General features: G+C 47.5%; 2 gene segments (V, D, J or C); both read right to left on the bottom strand.

Annotated features, from left to right (window-relative positions):
• The window catches only part of LOC148005505 (Ig gamma-3 chain C region-like), a 53,067-nt gene extending 29,666 nt beyond the window's left edge, over positions 1–23,401 (bottom strand). Inside the window, 4 exon segments of the C gene segment in view lie at positions 11,598–11,918; positions 13,281–13,382; positions 13,754–14,026; positions 20,609–23,401. Coding sequence covers positions 11,598–11,918; positions 13,281–13,382; positions 13,754–14,026; positions 20,609–20,690 — 778 coding nt within the window.
• LOC134479197 (Ig gamma-2A chain C region-like) overlaps positions 1–23,434 on the bottom strand; it is a 398,327-nt gene that overhangs the window by 182,924 nt on the left and 191,969 nt on the right.

Genomic DNA, 23,434 nt, shown 5'->3' on the forward strand with positions numbered 1-23,434 from the left:
GTGTGAGGAGGACTAGGAGGAGGCGGAGGAGGGGCGCTGTGTTCAATATGTAAACTGAATAACTTTCATCTGTGGTTAAATATGTCTCTTACTTTATTAAATCATGTTTTGGTGTTCTCAGAAAGTGCTTATTCGTCCAGAAACAATAAACATATTTCCTAAAATTCCTGCTAGTCTTGTTGATTCTCCAAGACTTAATTTACTTTTTGTAGTTATGGTAAGGACAGAAACTAATTTCACTGGAGCTTTTTCATCCTCCATTCTACTTGAATTGTACACTCCAGAATAAATTCAGCCAGGGCATTAGTAGGGTGGCCCAGCTGTGGTCTGCAAAGCCACATTTGGGGACTTGCAGGTCTGTATATACTTTTTACTGCACACTGAAGTGTATCTTTGGCTAGGCACTAGACTCTCAGTCCTCAAGCTGAGAGGGGTCAGCTGAGTCCCAGACTGGTGGCAGGTGAAGGCTTTGGTTTCAGTGTGGGTAGGAGTGTGTCCTGTTTGTTATCAGAGCTGGAAACAGATGCTTCTGCTGAGAAGCGCCTGTGAGGAGGTTGTTGGTGGGAATGAGCTGTGAACTCCCGCCTGAGTGATAGGACTGATTTATAGCTTGTGGCTTTGTCTGTAGGAATGGTATCAACCTACGGGTTGACAGTAGTCCAGGGGCCACAAGTGTGTCACGTGGCTCCACTGGGTAGATTTCTGTAGTGTAGTGGTCTAGGATAATCTGATATTCCCCAAACAAGTGGAGGAGAGGCACGGGAGGCATGGGAAACATGAGAGGCGTGTCCTGGGTGCAGGTTATGAGCTCTCATGGCAGGGCTGGTTACATGCTGTGTGAGTTTTGGCTCGTTATGCTTGACAATGATCATGAACATCAAGGTGTAGTTTTCAGAATGAATTTTAGATTTAGAAAAGCTGCAATAAACCAAACAATTCAGACTCCTAGGAGAGGTACAGGGTTTGGGCCTTGGATTTTGGCATCCCATATTTTCTCCAACACTCAGTGGATTATTGATCAGCTCCACTGCAAACACAAAGCCAGAAAAAAACCCTCGGAGCCATTACTTGGTGACAATGGGAGTGGTGACGGTTATTGTTCTAGATGGCTTTTTCTAGAAGGCTGGGATGGGTAGTTTCAGGGGGACTGTGAAGCCAATGCCTTTTGTAGCTCACAGACCTCCTTAAGGTCACTAGTGATTCACTCATGCTCTCATTTATTCATCCTCACACAGCCTTCAGACTCTCCTGAATTTGCTCTTTGTGTCATGGAACCAGAGTAGAAAACCAAATGGACAGGTGAGAAAGAGGATAGTGTCAGACATGATGCCAGGGAATAAAGAGGTCACATTGCAAAGAGAGTTTGGATGCTGGTTTTGAAAGTATGGGAGCCTCAGAGAATAAGCAAGACCTACAGTTTAAAAGTTGCTTAGATCTCTAGGCCATTGGGCCTGCAGGATTTAATTTCTGGTAGGTTTAATTTGTGGTGAGTTGCCATGACAGATGGGCACTTTGAAAGTACCACGTTGACCTGTGGGGCATCTACACATCAGGAGTTTAAGGGACAATGGCTTAAAGTTTATGGTTTCCATGGCAGCATGGTCACTGGAGTCTTGCTGAGTGGCTTGGTAAGTGATAGTTACTGCTGCACCACACAGAGAGAGAGAGAAAAAGAATCTCCTTAGAGAATTAAGCAGAGAAGAGATCTATGGTGGGGATGGGAGGCTATGAGGAAGATATGCCTATGATCTCAACGTGGGGGCATTCTAGGAGCCTCACAGTTGTTCCTTCCTTGAGTTAATTACATGCTGAAGTCTGGAGTCAGCATAGTATACTCACAGGGAAGGTGGGGCAAGAGTTCTGCTGCACTTAGGGCAGTCAGTTGACTTCAAAGAAGTGGGCCTATATGATGCTCGTCATGGGTTTTGTATACTTGGGAAGAACAAGGGCTGTATGTGCTATGTGCACCCCAAGAGCAGGTAGAGGCAAGAGTAGGAAAGTTGGGGTTGGTTGGGTGCAGGTTATGAGAGGGTTAGGGTTTTCATTGTTGTGATAAAATACCATGACCAAGTTGGGGAAGAAAGCATTTGTTTGCCTCATACTTCCCAAGTTGTGATCCATCACCAAAGGAAGCCATGACAGGAATTCAAGTAGGGTAGGAGTCTGGAGGCAGAAACTGATGCAGAGGCCCTACTGGGATGCTGCTTACTGCCTTGCTCCTTGTGGCTTACTCAGTTTATTTTCTCATAGGACTCAGGACCACCACCACAGTAGGGTGGGCACTCTCAAATTAATAAGTGATTAAGAAAATGCTCCACAGGCTTGCTTTCAGCCCGATCTTATGGAAGCATTTTTTTTAAATTAAGGTTCATTCCTCTCAGATGATATTAGCTTGTGTCAAGTTTTCATACAAGGGTCCAGCACTGGGTCAGAATCAATGTCCTGGGTCTTCATTAAGACTTGCTTCCATGACTGAGAGCAAGATAGCTATCTGGGTAGACTGAGGAAAGAAAGTGGGATCTTCTGAGAGGGCAAAGAGAAGCAGATTTAGAAAGGGAAGGAGGTGTGCTCAGAGTTTGTGCAGGATCCTGGATACCTAGAAGGATGGGATAAGTCAATGGACAGAAGGTGAGGGTGTTCTTTACCGTGGCAGTTTTAAGTGTCACTTAGGTGGGACAGATTCATTTCCCTCCATTTTCACCTCTGGTGATACATTTCATGTTCTGTGGCCTGTTGGTCCATTCTCACAGCCAGCAGCACAGCCTCTGACTTTGGTATCACATCATATGGTATCATGTCTTCCATAGTCTGTCATGAGAACTCTTGTGAGCACATTCAGGACCACCTGTGACTTTTATCTCTAGGCCCTTCAGTCCATCTCATCTGTTTTTGCCCACACTAGGCCCCCAGGTTCATAAATTCAAGATCCAGGACAATGATACCTCTGAGTGCCATGACTCAATATACTTGCATATACAGGCATATACTTGTATATACAGGCATTCCACTTTGGATGTCTTAAATAGGAAACACAAAGTTGACCTCAAGGCCAATATGTGGAATGTGAGACCAAGTGCACTGAGCTGTGAGTGCAGCTGCTAATAGGGTTCAAGTTCATCAAGGGAGATAGTGAGAGGAATAGCCAAAATGGTGAAAGGAAGGCGTCTCCTAATGTATAATCACTTCTACTCTCCACACTGGTAGATGATAGAGTAAGGGAGTAAGAGAATTGGGCTGACCTTGAGATCCTTCCCATCACCCTATGCTACCATCTGTTGATGTAAATCATGAACCTAGGTCTCGTTTTGACTATCATACCAAAGGATGTTGGCTGATGTCTTGGTCTACTTGGGTACCTATAAAAATACACCCTGCACCAGGTGAATCATAAATAACAGAGATGTACTCCTCATCATTGTGAGTCTGAAGGTCTAAGACAAAGGTTCTAGCAGTTTCCATATCCTACAGGACTCATTTTCCACATCTATGGACAGTCCTGTTTCACTGTGTCTGGGCACAGGGTCTTTCTGGTTTGTTTAACAAGGACACTAATCACAATTATGAGGACTCTTTGTGATCTCCTTACCTTCTGGAAGGCCTACCTTCTGATACATTGACATAAGGATATCAGCAAGAGTTTTGGGACACACTCACCCCACAGCAGCTAACAGGAGGGTGCCACTTACCACATGTTGCCTAGTTGTGACTTCTCTGAGTTCCTTTCATATCTGATTTCATCAACCCATCTCAGTTTAGGTATGTGTATACTGTCAATGTTTGTGATGGAGAAAGTAGAAATACAGGCATTCAGGGTCTTACATAGGTAGTAAGACGAGGAGTCAGAACAAACTAGGAATTTGCATGTGGAATATTCCCTGTCTTAGTCACTGTTGCATTGCTGTGAAGAGACACCATGGCCACAACAATTCTTATAAAAGAAAGCATTTAATTGGGGCTTGCTAACAATTTCAGAGGTTAGTTCATTATCATGTTGGGGAGCATGGTGGTATGCCAGTGGACATGGTGCTGGAGAAATAACCTAGAGTTCTAAAGAGATAACACAGAGACACAGAGAGACAAACAGACATTGGTCCTGACATGAGCTTTTGAAACCTGAAAGCCTTCCTGTGCTCCAGTGACACACATTTCCTACAAGGACATGCCTCCTAATCCTATCAAAGAGTTCCACTCCCTGGTGACTAAGCATTCCACTATATGAACCCATGGAGTCTATTCTTATTGAAATGACCACAGTCCCCATTGCTGTCACCTAAGGCCCTGGTGTAAATTTGTGTTCATCTGAGTAGGTATGCATATGCACTCATGTACATCTGCTTCTGTAATCATGCATGTGTGTTCATTTTGTCTGAGGGACTGCGATGTGACCACATGCATGCATGCCTGTGTGTGTGTGTGTGTGTGTGTGTGTGTGTGTGTGTGTGTATTCTTATGTGTATGTGAGAAGTCAACTGTGAGTTTAAGGTGGGAGGAGAGTGTCCTAGTTCACTGAACAGTTTTCTTCAGTGTGACCCTGATACTCCTCCCTAGTGGCCTCTCCACTGTTTGCCTCAGATTGCATGCACTTTGAGTTTATTTAAACCACAGAAAGAAAGAAAGAAAGAAAGAAAGAAAGAAAGAAACAAACAAACAAACAAACAAACAGGAGGCAGGTGGGGTGAACCACAGCAAGCTTATGGGATGATGGGGACTTGGAGGGAGACAGGGAACAGGGATGAGTAGGACTGGGTCAGCAGGACACCTTCTTTGCCTATAGCCGAGGATGACAGGCATTTTGAGTCTGGGAGGCTGGGTGGAGAGCGAGGACTGAGAGGAGGGCTTGGAGCTTCTCTCTGCATAGAAGGCATCCTCTCTGTGGGCTTCATGTTGAGGGAAAGCACTTTTCTTTGTAGTTGCAGGATTCTGTTGTCCTGATCTACTTCACCTGCCAGAGAGCCCTGAGGTCATACAGAGGCTGTTGTCTGAGAAACAGGACAAGTCCCTGGAGCTACATAGGGCCCAGAAGCTGGACAGTGACCATGGTCTACCAATTACTGGGACACCCCTCAGCCCCCCTGATTACTGGTGCACCCCTCAGCCCCCTGATTGCTGGTGCACTCCTCAGCCCCCCAATTATTGGTGTATCTTCTAGCCATTCCAGAAGTGATGATGGGTTTCAGAATGGCCCTTGATGGCACCTTACTTGTGCCCAGGAAGGATTCAGAAGGAAATGGTAGGAGGCCCACCTTGATGAAGGTGACAAAGCCACTGTAGAGCAGTGTGAGTAGAAAGAGGGCCACGAAGGTGCACAGTGTGGGCCACAGGCCGTTCTCCTCCTCTATGTCCACGTAGCTGTCAGTTTGCTCATCCCTGATGCATGAGTTTGGGATGGTGTCCACCATGCCTGGGGAAGAACTAGTGCTCATGAGAAGGTCTCCATCCTACAGAAGGACCATTCCTTATTAACTTGGCCTCCTGTCTACTGAACCTGAAGATACAGCTTTCCTGTTTAGCAGCAACCTTTTTAATCATATGCCCTCCTCCCAATAGTACTTACCACTTCCCATCTCAAGTGCCTACTAACCACTTTGCCACACAGAACCCTACCCCCAACCCCTGCTCCAGCCTTCTGGGTTCTGAAATCTCACACACAAATTGATCTGAATGGGATTAGCAGACCTGAACCCAAACCTGATATGACGTTAGGCCAATGCCACCTGGATGGCATAGGAGATGGGTTACTACTTAAGAAGACCTAGAAAGAGCAGCTAGACCAGGTAGGCTTTCTCAGAAAGATGTATCATGAAAAAGGCAGAGAAGGGTGAGCAACATTTTAAGAAAAGACAGTGTTCATGATCTACACACTGGTAAAGAGTACTACTCCAGAGTCAGAAAGAGCCCTGAGCCCTTGCAAGTGGAGGGAGAGATTGTAAAGCATCGTAGCCATGGTAACATAATCTTAAAGGTCATAGGAGGGACTAGATGTTAAAGATGGTTATGTCATAACTAAACACACATATGAAAATCTCAGCTGGAGACGGAAGTGTGGTCTGAGGTCAGAAAGGGTGGTGGCTGATGTACAGACCTAGGGAAACTGCATTTCCATAGAAAACACAACTCAAGGCATGGAAGTTCAAGGCAGCTGGGAAGAATAAAGGAAAATGCCATGGGTCACAGGGCTGCCTGGGTGTCTATTCCACAAGTGCTATTTGAAATCATACATATGCTCAGTGGGAGTCACTGTGAAATCTGTGGATGGGCTGACCTAAAGGCATTTCACCATATCGAAGTACTAAATACTGAAATCAGGTGTGCATTATAGACCATTGACTCTAAGCATAATAAGAAACACTTGGCAGTCTCCTTTACCCATAGTTTCCAGTTTCAATTACCTATGATTTAAGCCTTATTACTAGTTCTGGCTGATATTTTATAACTTTTGAGCATATTTTAAACAAGAAACACGCTGGTTTTAAATCACACACTTTGGAACAGTGTGATAGGCTCTCGCTTTGCCTGGAATGTCAGCCTTTGTCTAGGCTTCAAGTTGTCTACATGGCTGTCTGTTTGTCAATCCGGCTCTACCTTGGCCACAGGTTGATGGCTGAAGTAACACATGGCATGGCAGCATTAATGGTTCAGGCATCCACAGGGGGCCTTTGGCCAGGTCCCACAGAGATAAGAGAGGTTCATGTTTGTTTGTTTCATTTATTATTGTTCACTTCTTACTGTAATTTACAGAAGTGCTTTTCTACAACATAATGAGAAGTGGAAAGGCAATGGTTTTTGCTTTTATGAAGCAACTTAACACAGAGGCAAATAAGCTAAGCAGACACAGAAAGGTCTCAGGGAAAGGCAGGACCATCAGGTCTCCTGGGAGGGCCGTCGGACTCAGGCAGGAGGTGGTAGCATCCTAGAATCATGGGAAAAACTCAGATAAGTGATAAATAGTGGCAGGTGGCTGGGAGAAAGGGTTCTCTAGTAGGAGAAGCAGCTTTGAGAAGGCTTGCCAGTGGGGGAGTTTGGGATCTGCTCATACTCTGCAAAGTTCTGGGACTCTTATAGTAAGGGAACCTCTGCATGCTTTCCCAACATTTCCTATACCTCAGGTCTAAATCCATGTACTGTTTTTGTCTTGGTTATCAATCATTTCATATCATGTAATTAATTGATTACATGCCAGGCACTGTATATACATGGATTATAGAGTCTGGGGTGAAATGCCTGTTCTTCGGAACTGGGGACTGAACTGCCCTGGAGCTGGGGTATCATAGTTGACTTCTGGCTCTAGGTGCTTTGGCGTAATCCTTAGATTCAGCAGGCCTTGGAGCTGGTGCAAGATGGCGATTCTGCTAACACACCACACTTCCAGGTGTTCCTTGCATGTCCTACACGGGAGGTTAGGTGAATGGTGATTGGCTCAGAATTTGGGACTCTCCTGTGTTCTCATCCTTCTTGGCAGCTAAGGTGTTTATTAAAAATTTGGCTGAATTCTTGGTGATTATAGATGTCCTACTGCCTATCTGTGCCTAGGATGGGATAAAGTAGTCATCTCCTCTTGCCTGGGAATTTAGTCTCCCTGGGCTTTGCTCAGCCCTCCTCTCTCTAGTAGTTTTGAATAAAATGATGATGTTAAAAGTTTACTTGGTATTTTCCTTTCACCACAGCCTACATGGCTAATCAAATGTTCTTCCACATGTACGTAGAAACAGGATGTGTTTCGCAGAGAAACAGAGAGTGCTTTGGCAACAGGGTGATGAATGGGTGGGAGGGGCAGAAGTGGTTTCATAGATACAAGTCAGGAGGTGTTAGTGGACAGAACTCAGGACATTATTGCTCTCTGGAGTTGGGGTGATGGAGAAGTGTCATGTGGAACTCAGGCAGATGTATCTACCTTGTGACATGTGAGACACAGAGTAGGGTCAGACCAACAGGCAGGACAAAGGGAAGTGGGAGAGGAGATAGAGAGGCAGGTGGGAACAATCTAGTGAGGATGATTACAGAGCATGTCCAGGCTTCCAAAGTGTGCTGCGTGAGTGTGGGCAGAGGGTACCAATGCTGGTCTGACTCCAGCTCTGAGGAGTGACCTGAGAAAATCTGTAGGGAGATCCTGAGGGAGTCAAGTAAGAGAAACCCTTAGTGTCCTTCGAGGAAGCAATGCCACGGGGAAAAGGAAAGGTCAATTTTGGGCAAATGTAGGCCAGGCTCCTTTCAGCACTAGTGAGGCACCACTTGAGGGGAGCAGTTCTAGCCTTCCCTACCGGGTAGGAGGTCCACCATGAGAAGCAGTGGAGCTGTAGCCTCTGTTCTTAGTCAGTACACTGCAGCTGGAAACAGGCATGACCTCTGGATGACTCTCTCACTGCTGGAGGCCTGAGGATCCTGAGGCATAGACAACAGACCAAGCTTTCAAAGCCTGGAGCCAAGGCTGGTATACTGGCAGCTTGGCTGGGCCAGGTACAGCCTCATGTGATTGCTGCAGGCCCTCTATGTTCCTCCCTCCATTTTGTGTGGGTGGAGGTTGTGGACATACTGTGGTATTTCGGAGTCTAAGTGGGGAAGTGTGCCTGATTTGGGCCTAGGCGCTGAAGGCCATGCTGAGGACAGGACTTACCTAAAATTGAGATGCTGGGGCACACATCTTTACAGGATATGATGATGTCTGAGGTTGCCCGCCACAGCTGGCTCCATCCCCACCACACTCATACTTAGGGCCCCTCAGGTGGAGCCTGTCTGACACTTTTCAATCCCAAGTTTATGTCAAATTTATAGCGGCCCTTGGTCCTGAAGGCTCTCCAGCAGAAGAGAGAAAGAAATGAGGCAGACAACTCCTGGACTTAGGCCTAAGGTATCAGAGAAGCTAGCATCGTTTATGGTATGAGATGGTTTGCTTCTAGTTGTAGTAGTTGCTGTTTACTCCCTGCTAGGGGGTGATAGGAACTTCTGCTGCCAAGTCTGAGCTATCTGAGAGTGGGGGATTTTTGGAGCAGCCCTTGGCTGACCATCTTCTTTTACATGGTATGAGGTGGCAAGCCTCCTTGAATTGGACCTCCAACATATGGTTTCATTCAAATGGATTTCAGATTAGAGATGATACTGCAGTCCTAGAAAGTAATACATGTAGGATGGCGTAGCAAGCCAGCTGTGGCACGCCAAGGCTCAGCTGTCTGCCTAGAAAATCTCGCTCATATAACGCAGGAGTACAATGGAAAAAAGATGCACAGATGCTGCCTTCTACAGTGGTCTCTGATTCTGAAGGAAAAAGAGAGATTATGATGGAGATGCTGTTGTCTCTCAGAGCAGGCAGGGGATAAAGGAAAAGACAGGACAGATCAGATTTGTACTAAAGAGCCGATCCTGTGATTTGAAAACTTGGAACCGATGAAGACAATAAGGAAGCAAAGAGGGAGAAACAGGTCAGATTCCTTTATAGCCCGGAGACACCGGACATGGAAGAGTCTAGAATCAGCAGCATGGAGTAGAGAATCAGATGTAGAACCATCCATCCTTCCTTGAGACAAAGGCTTCATTTATCTAAGGAAATACATGGGAAATCATTCCATCAAAATCTAGCTCCTCCTTCACCCCATGACCCAAGAGAGAATGTTTTAACTCAAAGGAAATAGCCGCACCACAAGGGAAGGAGAATACCAATTAGACCTGTGCTAAACAGCTTTTCCTGGCACACAAACAACACAAACAGACAAACACCTTCACAGCAGAGATATTCAGTTATTACTGGCTGAGGGACCCATGAACATCAGATATGACTGAAAGATAATTTAAAGTCTTATCAAAAAAATCCAAACATGTGAGAAGTGGCATTCAGTGCCCACTGAAGTGGGTAGTGCTGCTTCTGCTGGGGAGTCCTGCCTGAACAGGACTAACACAAACGTTAGTGGCTTTGTTGGGCTCCATTATAGGGTGTGATCTTTATGAGTAGCTGAGACTCTGATCGACTTGAATGATTATTTAGAAAAATGTGTTGGTAGTGTATGTGAGGTGGTGAGACATTTGGGATGATATTTTTAAAAAGGATGAAAGAGAAGACAGTGGGCATTATACAGGTTACCCAAAAAAAAGTGACAAGATTTGTGTTAAGTCAAAGTTTCTAGAGAAAAAGGCTGACAGAAAATCAAATTCTGCTGTGAATCTTTGAAGGCTGGAAAGTAATGAGAGCCTCTGGCATTCTCGTGATATATTCTGATTCTGCCCGCTTCATGAACAGGTGAGGTCTGTTCTTGCTTATGACATCAACGCATGGATGCATGATGGGCAAGTACACAAGTCTACCTGTCCCATATGTCTGGCAGACTTCATGAAGGCCTAAGCGTCTCAGTGAGGAATGTGAATGTGCCCTCACCTGTGTGGATATTTCCACAGGCCTCTCCCAAGCAGTTCTATGTAAGCAACCAGTGGGAAAAGCTGACATTAAGGGTTTCACCCAACCCAGTGTTATACATAGGCTCTCATTGAAAATCGACATTAAAGGAGGCAGTCATTTCACAAGCATTGATAGGAAGAGTGTAATTGAGGACAGCTGGAGCCAATGATGCTTCCACCTGCCTTACAGCCTTATAGTGGCTGGGTTGATAGAAAAACCCCTCAGTGACTCATTAAGAGTTAAAACACAGGAAGCACCATGTGAAGGTGGGAAAAGACACTCCCTCAATTCAAAGTTTGTTTAATGGAAGCCTCAGTGGCAGATATGGGCTACTTCTGCATGAGTTATTGTTCAGGGAGGCCCCCAAGGAGCCACAAGCTGCAAAAGTTATCACTATTGATTTTACTTACACACCAGAAGTAGATGGTAAATTTCTACTGCTGGAGACTTCACAAACTTTGGCTGTAAGACATAGAGAACAAGGGCTAGGACTGAGGTGGAAGCTGCCTTCCTGCTGCCTTTTTTTTTTTGCAGTGCTGGGAGATGTTTTATAGGCTATTGCCAACATTCTCTCATGAGCATGGACTTTGAGTGCTACATTAATCATCTTGTTATATAAGATGTGCTTACTGGTGAAACAGTGGTACAGCAGTTATTGGTACAACCAACATCTTTCCTATTGAATTTAAGCTCTGCTCTGCAGTAGGGAAAAACTTATAGCTGGGGAGTTCATAGGCTCCAGTAGAGAAATAACTGCTATTGTTTGTTAAATGGATCTCACGGACTTGTACAATTGAACTGCAGGCATTTGCATGTATGTCCACAGCTTTTGCCTTTACTTATGAAGGGAAGCTCCATCTCACAGTGTGCAGAAATGGTTATTGGGGGAAAATTCACACTTGGTCAAGCTTCTGACAATAAGTGACTGTTTCTGTTGAATACCAGCCCTAGAATATGAATAAACACCTATATATACTTCCTTCAGGGTTCTTTAAACACCATAGAGGAGAGGACTGAAAAAAAGTAAAAGTTGTAGAAAGGGTTAGAAAGTGTTGTAGAAAGTGTTATGCAGTTCTGTCTTCTAAACTGAAACAGACAAGCACAGTGTTCCTCTCATCTAGACAATACAGACCTCTCCTCCCCAAACAGGAGTATTTGTCTATCACGTGTACCCAGGGCTCTGCTTGCTTGACTCTCTTACCCAGCTGTGACTTACCACTGATTTCCAGGCTCTTGCTGGCATTAAGCTTGGTCTGTGAGGCCTCATGTTCCACCACGCATGTGTAGGTGTCAAGTGAAGGGCTCAGAGCTACTGGCAGTCTCAGGACACTCCAGATCTGGAATTTGTCCCCAGACTGGCGGACGGGTTGTGCAGTGACAAAGTTTATCGGGTCCATTTTAGTTTGGGCACTCAGCCACCAGAGGTGGATATCTTCGGGGTAGAAGCCGGATACTTCGCACATGAGCCAAGATGACATTTCGTGGTGGGGGGATGTGGTCAGGATGTTCACATTGAGGTTGCTGGGTGCCATAGCCCCTGCAGGGAGAAATGGTAAGAGGCTTATCTTGTCATGCTTGGGCTGGGGGTATCTAGAGATGTGTGAAAGGACAGAAGAAATTCCCTTTCTTATCTGACTATAGTTATGGCTTGGACACTGTTAGGGAAAGGACATATGGTTAGGCAGGGGCATTGGACAGCCTTGGGGTGGGGTGGGAATAGGTTTCATCTAGAAAATGAGGCTGCCTTGCTTGGGGCCCAAGGACTTGGTGAGGAGAGGCCTATGCTGGAGACATTGCTTCTCCTGGTCACTGCCTAGCTCATAGGCATGCTCAGTGCCTCCTGAGCAGACCCATGTTTTGTTTCTGTATGGCTTTTTGTTAGTGCAGGTTTCTTTGGTGCCCCATCTATTCTCTAAGTCTTCTATCCTATATTCTGAAGGCGAGGCCAATCCTAGGTTTTCTATCTTCCAATCTAGCTAGTGTGTGTGTGTGTGTGTGTGTGTGTGTGTGTGTGTTAGGAGGCATTACCAGTGAATCAGTGGCTTGAGATGAAATAGGGGTTCTTCCTTCTCTTGTGTTTATGGGACACATGTGTTATGGCCATCCTAGAGGTGTGGAGACTTTTTTTCCTCCATTTTTATTAATTTGGGTATTTCTTATTTACATTTCAATTGTTATTCCCTTTCCTGGTTTCCAGACCAACATCTCCCTCTCCTCCCCCTCCCCTTCTATATGAGTGTTCCCCTTCCCATCCTCCCCCCATTAATGCCCTCCCTCCAACAATTACATTCACTGGGGGTTCAGTCTTGGCAGGACCAAGGACTTCCCCTTCCACTGGTGCTCTTACTAGGCTATTCATTGCTACATATGCAGTTGGAGCCCAGGGTCAGTCCATGTATAGTCTTTGGGTAGTGGCTTCGTCCCTGGAAACTCTGGTTGGTTGGTAGGATAAGCCCTCGAGTCTAGGTGTGATAGTCCTTAGCCCTTTAATGAGATTCTTATGCATCTCAAAGATGTCCTATTTTCTGTCTGGTCATATGCCTGCAGAATCCAGGAGGATCTCACAGTCTGGTTCAGATATACAGAACTCAGGTCCTATGTGCCAGGAAGGTCTTTGTACTTGTCCTTCTTCTGTTTAGCATTAGCTCAAAAAGGGATGACGACTTCACAGGTTTATATGGTGGAATTCGTTGGTGCTTGGATAGGGCCTGGCTTGCAGAAGGCATATTAGTAACCCTTTCTACCTAGGATGTACATTGACAGCTCAGAGAAATAGTCATGGAGGGTTTCTAGGAGGAGGAGGAGGAGGAGGAGGAGGAAGAGGAGGAGGAGGAAGAGGAAGAGGAAGAGGAGTAACGTTGAACAAATGAGTTGGTGTAAGATACACTGGACTTCTTACCTACTATGTTTTTGGTGGCAGTAGGCTTGGTGGCTTCTATGTAGTGATTCTTTGCTTGGGGAGTTGGAGTGGCTTTCTTGGAGGACTGAGAATTCCTTGTCTCTGGAGTCAAAGAAGATGGACAAAAGGTGATGATGAGAGCAGAGTATTCTGAGGAGCCCAGGGGGATGGAAAGCAGTGAGAGAAGAGGACCACAGGATGGAATGGTTCTGGTGTGGAAGTACAAAGCAGAGCTAGTGCCTTCACTCACCCAGCTGCCTCCTTTCACAGTTAGTACAGGGTTTCTGAGGTGTGGATGCAAATGTTAGATTGAAGAGGCAGCCAAGGAACGGAAGGGAATGAATGGAGGAAGAATAAGGAAGGGAGGGATCAAAGGTGTGGGGTGGTCTTGCTTCAGTCAATCTATGGGGATTAGCTGAATGTGGGTATGGGAAGCCCCCCAAGGCCCTTCTGCTTGGTTCAGGGATACTCACCAGGCAACTTGAATTTCTTGCTTTTCTTTTTGGATGTGTTTGTTATGGTGCAAGTGAGGTTGGGGCTCAGATTTGGGGCCAGCACAGAGACCTGAAGGATCGTTATATATTCGTCTTTGTTTGTAGCAGAGAAGACAGTACTTGGAAGCGTTGGCTCCCAGGTCAGAGTCAATGGTTGCACTCCAATTGCCATACAGCCCAGTTTCACATGTTCATTTTGATTTGGGGCTTTGCACTCTGAGAAGAGGAACATGTCAGGTTCCTTGTCAGGAGCTGCAAGACAGATAGTGAAATTCTGAGGACATGGAACCAGGGACAAAGGTGAGGTCTGGACAGTATCAGTTTTCTTGCCAGATTCATAAAAATGACTCAGTACCAGGCAGACAGGGAGAAGGGCTTTGAAGCCCCATGACCAATCTCGGGAGCCTGTCTCTCTGTCACCACCATTTTTTCCTGAAACTCCTTCAGGCTTCTTGGGAAGAGACCTACCTCCTACTCTTCTAAGCACCAATGATCTCCCCCACCTCCTTTATGGATATAATTCTGTGACTTTGACAGGAACAGACAGCCTTCTATATTCTCATAGCCCCTTGAGCAACTTGGAGCACCTGAGCAGAGCAGCCTGACTTCTTTCCTCAAGCTGTGCTCTGGTTCTGTCTGCTCTGCTCTTCCTTCTCATGTTCTGGGATGTCAGATATTTTCAGTGTCCCACTTTATAGAATTCCAGAGACAAGCAAAGTACACATAGGTGTAGACCTGTGACCCCTCACAGACTTGCTTGCTGAAGTTTTAAGCACAGAATACCAACATCCATGTGGGGATGTCAGGGTTCATCGCCCAATTCCAGAGTCACCTCTGCACCTTCTCTGTACACTTTCAGGAAATGCCCTAAAGAGCCCTGTAGTATGGGTATCTGTGTTCCCCCACCATTGTCCAATGTGGGTATCTGTGTTCCTCGGCTAAACCTGTTATCCGTGGGCCATATGGCTGGACACAGTATGGACAACAGTGAAGCCCAAAATCAAGTTGGCACATCTCTCGTGTCTTCTGTCTCCTCCTTTCTTTTCCAGTCCAACCAAGTTGGCTCTTGCCAAGTCCTAGGCAGCTTCTATCTTCCTTGGCCTGTTACTAATGGTTCCTGATCCTAGGTTCTCTGAACTCTTCACAGTCCAAGATGTCTGGCCTTAGCTTCGTTTTGTAGCTTGTCTTTTTAGTTGGCTTCGATCTACGTAGGTTTAGCACTCTCTATTCTTGGGTCAGTATTCACTTCTGACCCTTTCACTGCCCTCTTGACTTTGCCTCCATACGTGCCCAGCATCATGTCAACCAGGCCTGTGAACATGTGTTTTTCCCCACACTTTTTACCTTGGTTCTACTCAAATCTTTCTCCAAGTTGTTACAGGTCGCCAGCAGCCCCACCCCCACCCCTCCCCCACTGTCCAGGGACTCAGCACGGGCCTGTCTGCTGTGGGCTGGGTGCTCAGTGCCTCCCCTCTCCTCGCAGTGTATTCTCACTAATGTGACCTCGGTGAACTCAGCCTTGGCTTCTCCTGTCTTGCAGTGTTGTCTTCACAGTGCCCTGGGTTCTGCCTTTGCACGGGGCTTGTATTGCCAAACCTCGGGAAGTCCCTTTCCTTTCTCAGTAGCACAGTGCTTTTGAAATTGTAATGTACAACCATTTTTATAAAGCAGGTCATCACCTCGAGTCCCCTGTCCGTTCTGTCTCTCTGGTCCTTCCCTCTATCCCCAGAGCCATGCTAGTCTCTGCTGCACCTGAGCTCTGACAGATTCTGCTCAGCCCCTGATCCTCACACCTCCTTCCTTTTGTAGGTTGACCGTGTGTCTTTATATAGATGGGACAGATTTGATCTTCCTGCCCTGTTTCCACCATCTTTCTGGATCACAGACAGAACTCCTGACTAACAACCCAAATCCTGTGTATTTCCTTGGCTCTATCAACCCTTAGGATTCTCCCTGTCCCTTTCCCTTCTCAGCCAACAGTCCTTCCTCATGCCCCCCTATTCCCTAGATCGTTTTTCTCTTAGCCCTCAGTTATTCTTGGTACCTGCATGAGCTCAGCAATTCCTGTGTCTTGGTCTCTGCCTCTCAGTCCTGAGCATCTCAGTTGGCTCCTGCTAGACCTGACCCGTTTTCCTATGCACTTCTTCTTTCCTTCCTGGGGACTTGGGCCTGCCTACTGCACATACAGCCTTTGCCCACCCCTGATATCTGTCAACACTGGACTTGGGCACTCCCTCCACTGGGCACTTACTCTTTTCTAAAGACAGTCCCTTGTAGATTTCCCACTCCCTCCCATGACCTCCTGAACTTTCGGTCTTGCACTCTTCTCCTGGTCTTAGATCCAGATGTGTCCTTGCTATGCTAGGCTCCTTTGTCTTGTTGCCCTGGCTCCTGGAGCCAAAAGAACTCAGTCCCGCCCCTCTCATCAGTGCAGAAAGCTGGATCAGCTCCAGCCTAGACCTCCTGGCTCTTTCCCTCCCTGCACTCCACCATGAATTAAGCATGCCTTCTCCTTCCTCTCTGCCATTGCCTCCCTGTCATGCTACCATTTCACCTCAGCCTTGTTCCTCAAACCCCTGGCCCTGGTCCCAGCAGAGTGATTTCTAAGGCCAGCTCATTGGCTCAGGGGATCATGTGGCCCTCAATCTCATCTGGACTTCTGTCTAGCTAGTTCCTCCACATTCCCACCTGCCTTGCTCCCATTCAACTCTTTAGTCAGAACCTCCTCTACTCCAACCTGTCCTCCTCCTCAGGAGCTGCACAGCTTATTCCCTGCACCCCACCTGCCTTAGGTCTACTGTAGGTGCTTAGGGCTTCCAGAGGCTTCTCTGATGTTCCAGAACTCTTACCTACCCTGGGTGACCTGTGAACTGCTCAGTCTCGTTCCCTACACTGATACCTGCCTCAAGTGCCCTGCATTTGCTCATTTCTGGAATCCTACACTTCCACTTCCCTTGGTTTCCCTTCAGATACTCAGCTTGGTCTCCTACAGCCTGCTAGCCACACTGTCCTTGTAGTGGCTCAGCATGATTCCCCACATTCCCATCTACCCCAGATACTCTATATTCCTTCAGCCTGCTACCTTTACATCCACTGGCTCTAGCTTCGTGGAATTTGTTCACTTAGGACAATCCCACTTCCACCAGTCTTAGTTTCCCAGTGACCCCTAAGCCAGGAATCCTCCATGACCTTTGCTATCCTTTCTCTACACATCCTGGATCCCCACTCATATGTAGACTAGAACCTGCTCCCCTGTGTCTGCCTAGCCTGATTCTCTAGCACCATTTCCCTCAGCTACCCTCCAGCCCCTCTGCCTGGACCTCCACATAACTAGGGCTCCTGCTCTCATGTAACTGCTCAGCCTGACTCAGTACATTTTCGCCTATCCCTGATCCTCTATAGCTGCTCACCCTGTTCTCCCATTGACCGAGTCCCCACAGATTTCCTGGAGCTCATCACCCTGGTTCCTCTTCTACCCATCAGTCCTGGCTCTCTGTTACTTGTTCAGTAGGAGGCCCACGTTCCCACTGGCCTCCGTTTCCCTGTAATTTTATGCCTAGTGTATTTACTTATAGATCCCCCAGTTCCTCCATGTCTACACAGCCTGGATCCCTAGAAGCTGACTAGATCCTGCTCCCCTGTGTCTGCTGCTTAAGCTGGCCCCCCACATGTATCTCAGCTACTGAGTATCTGCTTGGCCATGATTCCTGCCCTCCCTAATGTCCCATCTCTCCTGTAGCTCCTCAGCCTGGGCCTCCACCTCCACCTACTACAGCTTCCCTGGATCTACTCAGCCTGGATCCCCACACTCCCACTGGCCTCAGTTTCCCTGAAATTTTATGCCTAGTATATTTACTAATAGCTCCCCCAGTTCCTCCATGTCTATACAGCTCAGCTAGGATCCCACACTCCCACTTGGTTTAGTTTTCCTGTGACCGCTAAGTCTAGAATCCTTTCTTTCTACCTACCTCAGCTCCCTTGTGTGTATTTGGCCTCGGTTTCTACATACCCAGTACATTCTGCTCCCTCGAGTGCTCTCAGACTCCTATCTTCCTAGCACTGAACCTACACTAGTTCCCATGGAGCTGATCAGCCTGGTTCCCCACACTCTTCCTACCACAGTTCCCATGTAACTCCTCAGCCTGGGCCTCCGCCTCCACCTACTACAGCTTCCCTGGACCTACTCAGCCTGTATCCCCACACTCCCTCTTGCCTCTGTTTCCCTGCAGATGCTCAGTCTGGAGCTTCACGTTCATAATAGCTCCAGCTGTCATGGAGATGCTCAGCCTGCCTCCTTACACAGTTACCTATCCCTGATCCTGTGTAGCTGCTCAGCCTGCTCCCCCACACCCCATTAGCTCCAGATTCCCAGCAGCTTCTCAGCTTGGTACCTTATAGCCCTTCAGCTACAGCTCTTTAGTGTTTGCTCAGCTGTGCCTGCCCCCCATGCCTGCATTCCTACTTGGCTCACTTTCCCTGTGACTGCTAAGCTAAGAATCCCCCACTACCACATGTGCAAGCTTCCCTTCTGGTCTCCTGTGGCTTTTTTTTTTTGACCTTGTTCCCACAGTCGTACCTGCCTCAGCTTCCCAGTAGTCTCTCTGCCTGTGTCCCTTCATTTCCACTTGCCACAGATCCCCTGTATCCTTGTCAGCTGTACTTGTCATTCCCACCTGCCCCTGTTCCCCTATAACTACTTAACTTCCACCTGTCCTGTCTCACCTGTAGCTGCCCTGCTTTCATCCTCTCACTCCCACATTCCTGGTCCACTGGTGCTATTCTGCCTGCACGTCTACCTTTCCTTGCTTCCCCGACGCCCCCACAGCTGCCCCATTTGGTCCCCATACTTCTACCAGTCTTGGCTCCCCTTTTGCTGCCCTGCTTGGGTCCCCACACTTCCACCTGTCTTAGCTCCTCTCCTGCTACTCTGCCTGGATCTCCACAGTACAACCTTTCCTTGTTCCTCTGGTGCTGCTCTGGTTGGATCCCTCTACTTCCACCTGTCCTGGTTCCCCAGATGCTGCCCTGCTTGTGTCTCTACACCTCCACTTTTTGGCTCCTCTGGACCTGCTCTGTCTGGATCCCCACACTTCTTTCCTTGCTCCCCAGGTGCTGCTCTGCCTGGGTCTCCACACTTCCACCTTTCCTTGCTCCCCAGGTGCTATTCTGCCTGGATTCCCACAGTTCCACCTTTCCTAGCTCCCCTGGAGCTTCCCTGTTTGGGTCCCCACACTTCTACTTGTCCTGGCTCCCCTAAAGCTGCTTAAAGTGTTCCCCACACTCTCACAGGCCTTAGCTCTTTTGCAGGTGCTCAGTCTTGGGTTCTGAACTCTTGACTTTCCCTCACACTCTGGAACCCCCATATACCCTGATTCTACTGAGATTCTCAGCTGGTGAGTTTCTCAGCTGCTTAGCTCCCCTGGATGCTCATCTTGGCAGGGACTCTGATGAGACCTCTGTCATCTGTCCTAGCTGCTACATCAGTCCCACTCCTGTTGGGTTAACACTCCTGGGTACTGCACTGTCCTCCCCAGGATGGCTTGATGCCTCCTTCCTTTTGTGCTGTCCTTAGCTCTGAAGCCTGTCTGATGCGAGCTATGAGACCTTAGATGTCTCTGCTGTGGGTGTCAGATCAGCTTCTGACAGGACACATAACTCTTTCAGTTGTTTTTAGTTTGTCCTCCTGAACCTGTCACTATCGTGGATCTCTATTAACCCCATTTCCACACGCCAACCTGCCTGATCTGGTTCTGGAAGTCTCACTAGCACCATCAGCTTTGTAGCTGCTCTGTGAGGTTCCCTAAGCTCCTGGAGGTAACTTAGGCATCCAGCATTTTTACCTACCAAAGGTCATCCTCATTTTTCCATTTGGTCTTCTGATTTCTGTGGTTGCACTGCTAGCCCCAGTATAGCTGTCCCCAACCCCCAGGTCTCCTGTGATGCTCAGCTGTATCCACCACCCCTACCTGCTTCAGTTTCTCTGTAGTTGATTGGAAAGTCTAGTCTCCAGAATTCCAGTGCCTTTTCATATCTCTGCCAACAGCCTCAGTTTCCTTCTGGTACTCAGTCTGGTTTCCTAAGTTCCCAGTATCTGAACTGAACTCCCAGAACTCCTGTCTGTCCCAGTTTACTTGTGTACTGCAACCTGGATCATGGAGCTTCCAGAAATGCCCTGAATCACAGCACTTTTATCAGCCTCGGTTCCCATATACTAGTCAGCATTGTGTCCTCACCTCTTAGCTCCCACACAGACTAATACTCTGTAGCTTCCTCATTTGGTCCTTGATACTGCCACCTATCACAGGATAACCCATTCTGCCAATCTTGCTATTGGACTCATGGGGAAGACCAGCCATCCTTTCCTAGGCCACCTCTCTACCCAGCCCCAGTCATTCTTAGATCTCTTGAATTCCCACTTACCCTCTCCCTCTAGCAGTTCAGATTGGGGTCCCACATTTGCACATCTCTAGGCCCATTACAGCTGTTAAGGCTGTTCTCTCAGTTTCTGGGTTTCTCTAGTCATCCAGACTCCTATGCCCTGAGTCCCGGTAGGTGTTTTGCTGGTTTTCCTGATCTGCTGGGTTTGCTTTGCCTTCTCCAGCACTCCTGTTCTCTTAGCTCACTGGAAGTTGTCCTGCCTGATACTTTGAGTTGCTTGGGCTTCCCTCTACTTTTCTTTCAGCTCAGGTTTGCTTCTATTCCCTTAGTAACTCTTGAGTGCTGGGATGGTTCCTGGAACCCCAGGGTGCCTACTTTCTGCTTCTCAGGAGGCCTGAAGGCATTCCCAGGCATGCTCCTGGAAGCTCCCTCCCTCTCCCCTCCTGGGTCACTTACCACAGGGCTCAGCTGCCTTGGTTCTATCAACCTGTAGTCCAGGCCAAACTGATTCCACAGTCTTCTTGATATATTTCATCATCTCCTTGTGGTTCAGGCTTGTTGTCTATGGGGTTGTGCAGCTCTAGCTGCCTGTGATTGTCTCCCAAGCACTCGCCACAGTCTGCTCGGTTGACACCAGGCTGCTGGCAAACACATTTACTGTTGAACACACAGGCTTCCTCTGCTTGGGCTGGTCCGTCAACTCCTTCTCAATCTCCTGTGATAGGATGACTCAAAGATCTGGAAGGGCTACAGATGCTGGCAGTCTGTGAGGTCTTCTCCTTCTGCAGTTTCATTCAGTGCTGACCCCTTTGTCATGTGGAAGCTGTGAAAGCAGATGTATTTGTTCCTGGCTTTCTCTTGTCTTTCCCAGAGTCACAGTCTTTGTTCCAGAGATGTGAATGCCACCCTATTTCCACCCTATGATTGAGTAAGAACAGGATTGACAGTGGGTGGCATAACGTATTTCCTGAAGTTCCCCTTTATTCTGGGGGGGGTTTCTATGTCTGGACATGAGGGGGAGTCCAAAGCTGACTGAGATTAGTTCATGTGGACGTATGCGATTGGGTGAGGCAGTACCCTTGAGACTCAGGGGACAAGGTAGGAAGCCTGGATGTGCTCCTTCTCTTCACACCTGGGCCTTCTGGGTCCCTGAGCTGGCTGAGGCTGAGTGATTATGCCCCCCTTTTCCTGACCACCTCATTGGAGAGGGTTCATAGCCTCTGGGCCTCTTGTCATGTGTGATCTAAGTCCAGCTTTGGTGGCTAAACCTCTCTGTCCCTGTCTCTAGCTAGTGCTACCTCAAGAAAACCCTGATATGCCGGAGGCACAGAAGAAAGGCTGAGGGCTGTGAGAGAGTGTGCAATCCAAACTGAATGGGATATAGCAGAGGCTCGAGGCTCTGCCTGAGTTTCCAAGCACAGGAAATCTTGTCCAGGGACAAGCATTGCTGAGACTCAGGAGAAGGTCTTGGATAAATGAAAACGGGACCTGATGCAGAAGGTCCCTAACTTGGCACTGCCATGGGAATCTCATGATTTACAGTTGCAAAATCAGGGAGTCTTGTTCTGATCCCAGGGGCTCATGAGGATATGAAACAAACGTGCTGTTGCACATGATACACAGGGTAGTGGATCCCCCAGAGTAGAGGAAGGAACTCATTTAAGGTCTTTTCAGGGGCAGTGTAAGTACAGGTGTGGAAGAGGGAGGCCAGCAGGGCCTTAGTACTGACTGGATGGATAGGAACAAATTCTGAAGGGGATTGGGACTGGCCAGCTTCTGCAATACTGAGGTTCCACCCATCCTGAAGGACTGGGACTACTGGGAAGAATAAGATATTTCTCTGGGCTTCAGACAGTGACATTATGCATGGGAAGAGAAGGAAGACTGTTGCAAATGGTGAGGAGCTAGGAGGTTATTACAGCCTCATTAGAAAGACTGCTGTGTGAAGAACAAGAAGTAGAATGTCAGTGTGGGACTTTATGTCTGGCCAGAGGTGCCCATGCTGGGTAATTGTAGAATAGGATGCTGGGGGTGAACCTCAGTAAACAGAAGATCCACGTTATGAGGTCCAAGGCTCAGACCCAGAACACAGATTTAGGAGCTTGTGCTGGCCGGGGAAGAACATAGGCTGAGGAGGAGGCTCCTTGAGGAATATCTCAGGGTAGGATGTGGGTCAATACACAGGAATGGAGAGTGCTGTCTGTGTCAGTGCCAAGTTGAGAAGATACAGCTTTCAGAGCAAAGGCAGGCTCTAGGTCTGTGAGAATGTTGATACTCAGAGGATCTGAGATGAAGAACTATCATATCATAGTCACATATGGAACCTATAAGTCACAATGAGACAAGGTATCTATGGAAGAGCAAAAACCAAGGGTAGACAGAGCTGAGGTAGGGGTTGGTTGTCCCTGTGCTGATCTGACTGTGGTTGGTCCCTGAATATGCTCATGGATCCTCTCTGTAATCATGAAGGTCAGGAGGAAAAGGCATCAGAGTGGTATTTAGATAGCCTCTCTTGACCGCTGGTCCAGCAGTGTTCTGTGGACTAGGAGTAGAGATGGGTTCACAGTGCCACAGCCCTGTCATAGCCTGATGATCCATAGGTTAAAAGTATGAAGATGAGGTAGGTGGAACTAGTCACGTGTGCATGTAATGCTCACAGACCCACTACTGGACCCCATTTCATATGTTTGTAGAAGGCTAGGGCCCTGGGAGACACTATGTGTACAAGTGCCTTTGTCTGGCAGTGTGAATGCGCTCTCTCTCTCTCTCTCTCTCTCTCTCTCTCTCTCTCTCTCTCTTACAGCAAGGTACCATTTATCTTATATCTGGTCCTGTGTATGGGGATGCGTTTGGCTCTTGGTTGCTTGGTAAGTGACCATGACCATGCCCTAGATCTGTGGAGTCATGTCCAATGACTTTTTCTCTTATCCTAAAGACTGTTCTGTACACCCACAACAGCTCAGTGGATATTCCCTCCAGCACCTGGCCTGTGGTGGTCTCTGTGAACACCATTGACAGCAGTGTCAATCTGTGTAAAGCAAGAAGGAAGTTCAGGTTAATGTGACTTGGTAGTCTGTTTGGTTTAATCTTCTAGGTTTGACACTGTGCAGTTTAGTTTGGGTACATGTAAGTACAAAACCATTTGGAAAAAATGTTTCCTGGGGATAATTAACTCAAGCCCACATGTACAATAAAGCTTAAGGCATGAATTTGTGGATGGATTTGAAATCTTTGTAAAATACAAGTGACTTCTTCTATAAAGATGGACTCTATTGATTGACC

The sequence above is a fragment of the Rattus norvegicus genome, chromosome 6 (genome assembly GCF_021556685.1).
Source record: "Rattus norvegicus strain SHRSP/BbbUtx chromosome 6, alternate assembly SHRSP_T2T, whole genome shotgun sequence".
Classification (NCBI taxonomy): Eukaryota; Metazoa; Chordata; class Mammalia; order Rodentia; family Muridae; genus Rattus; species Rattus norvegicus.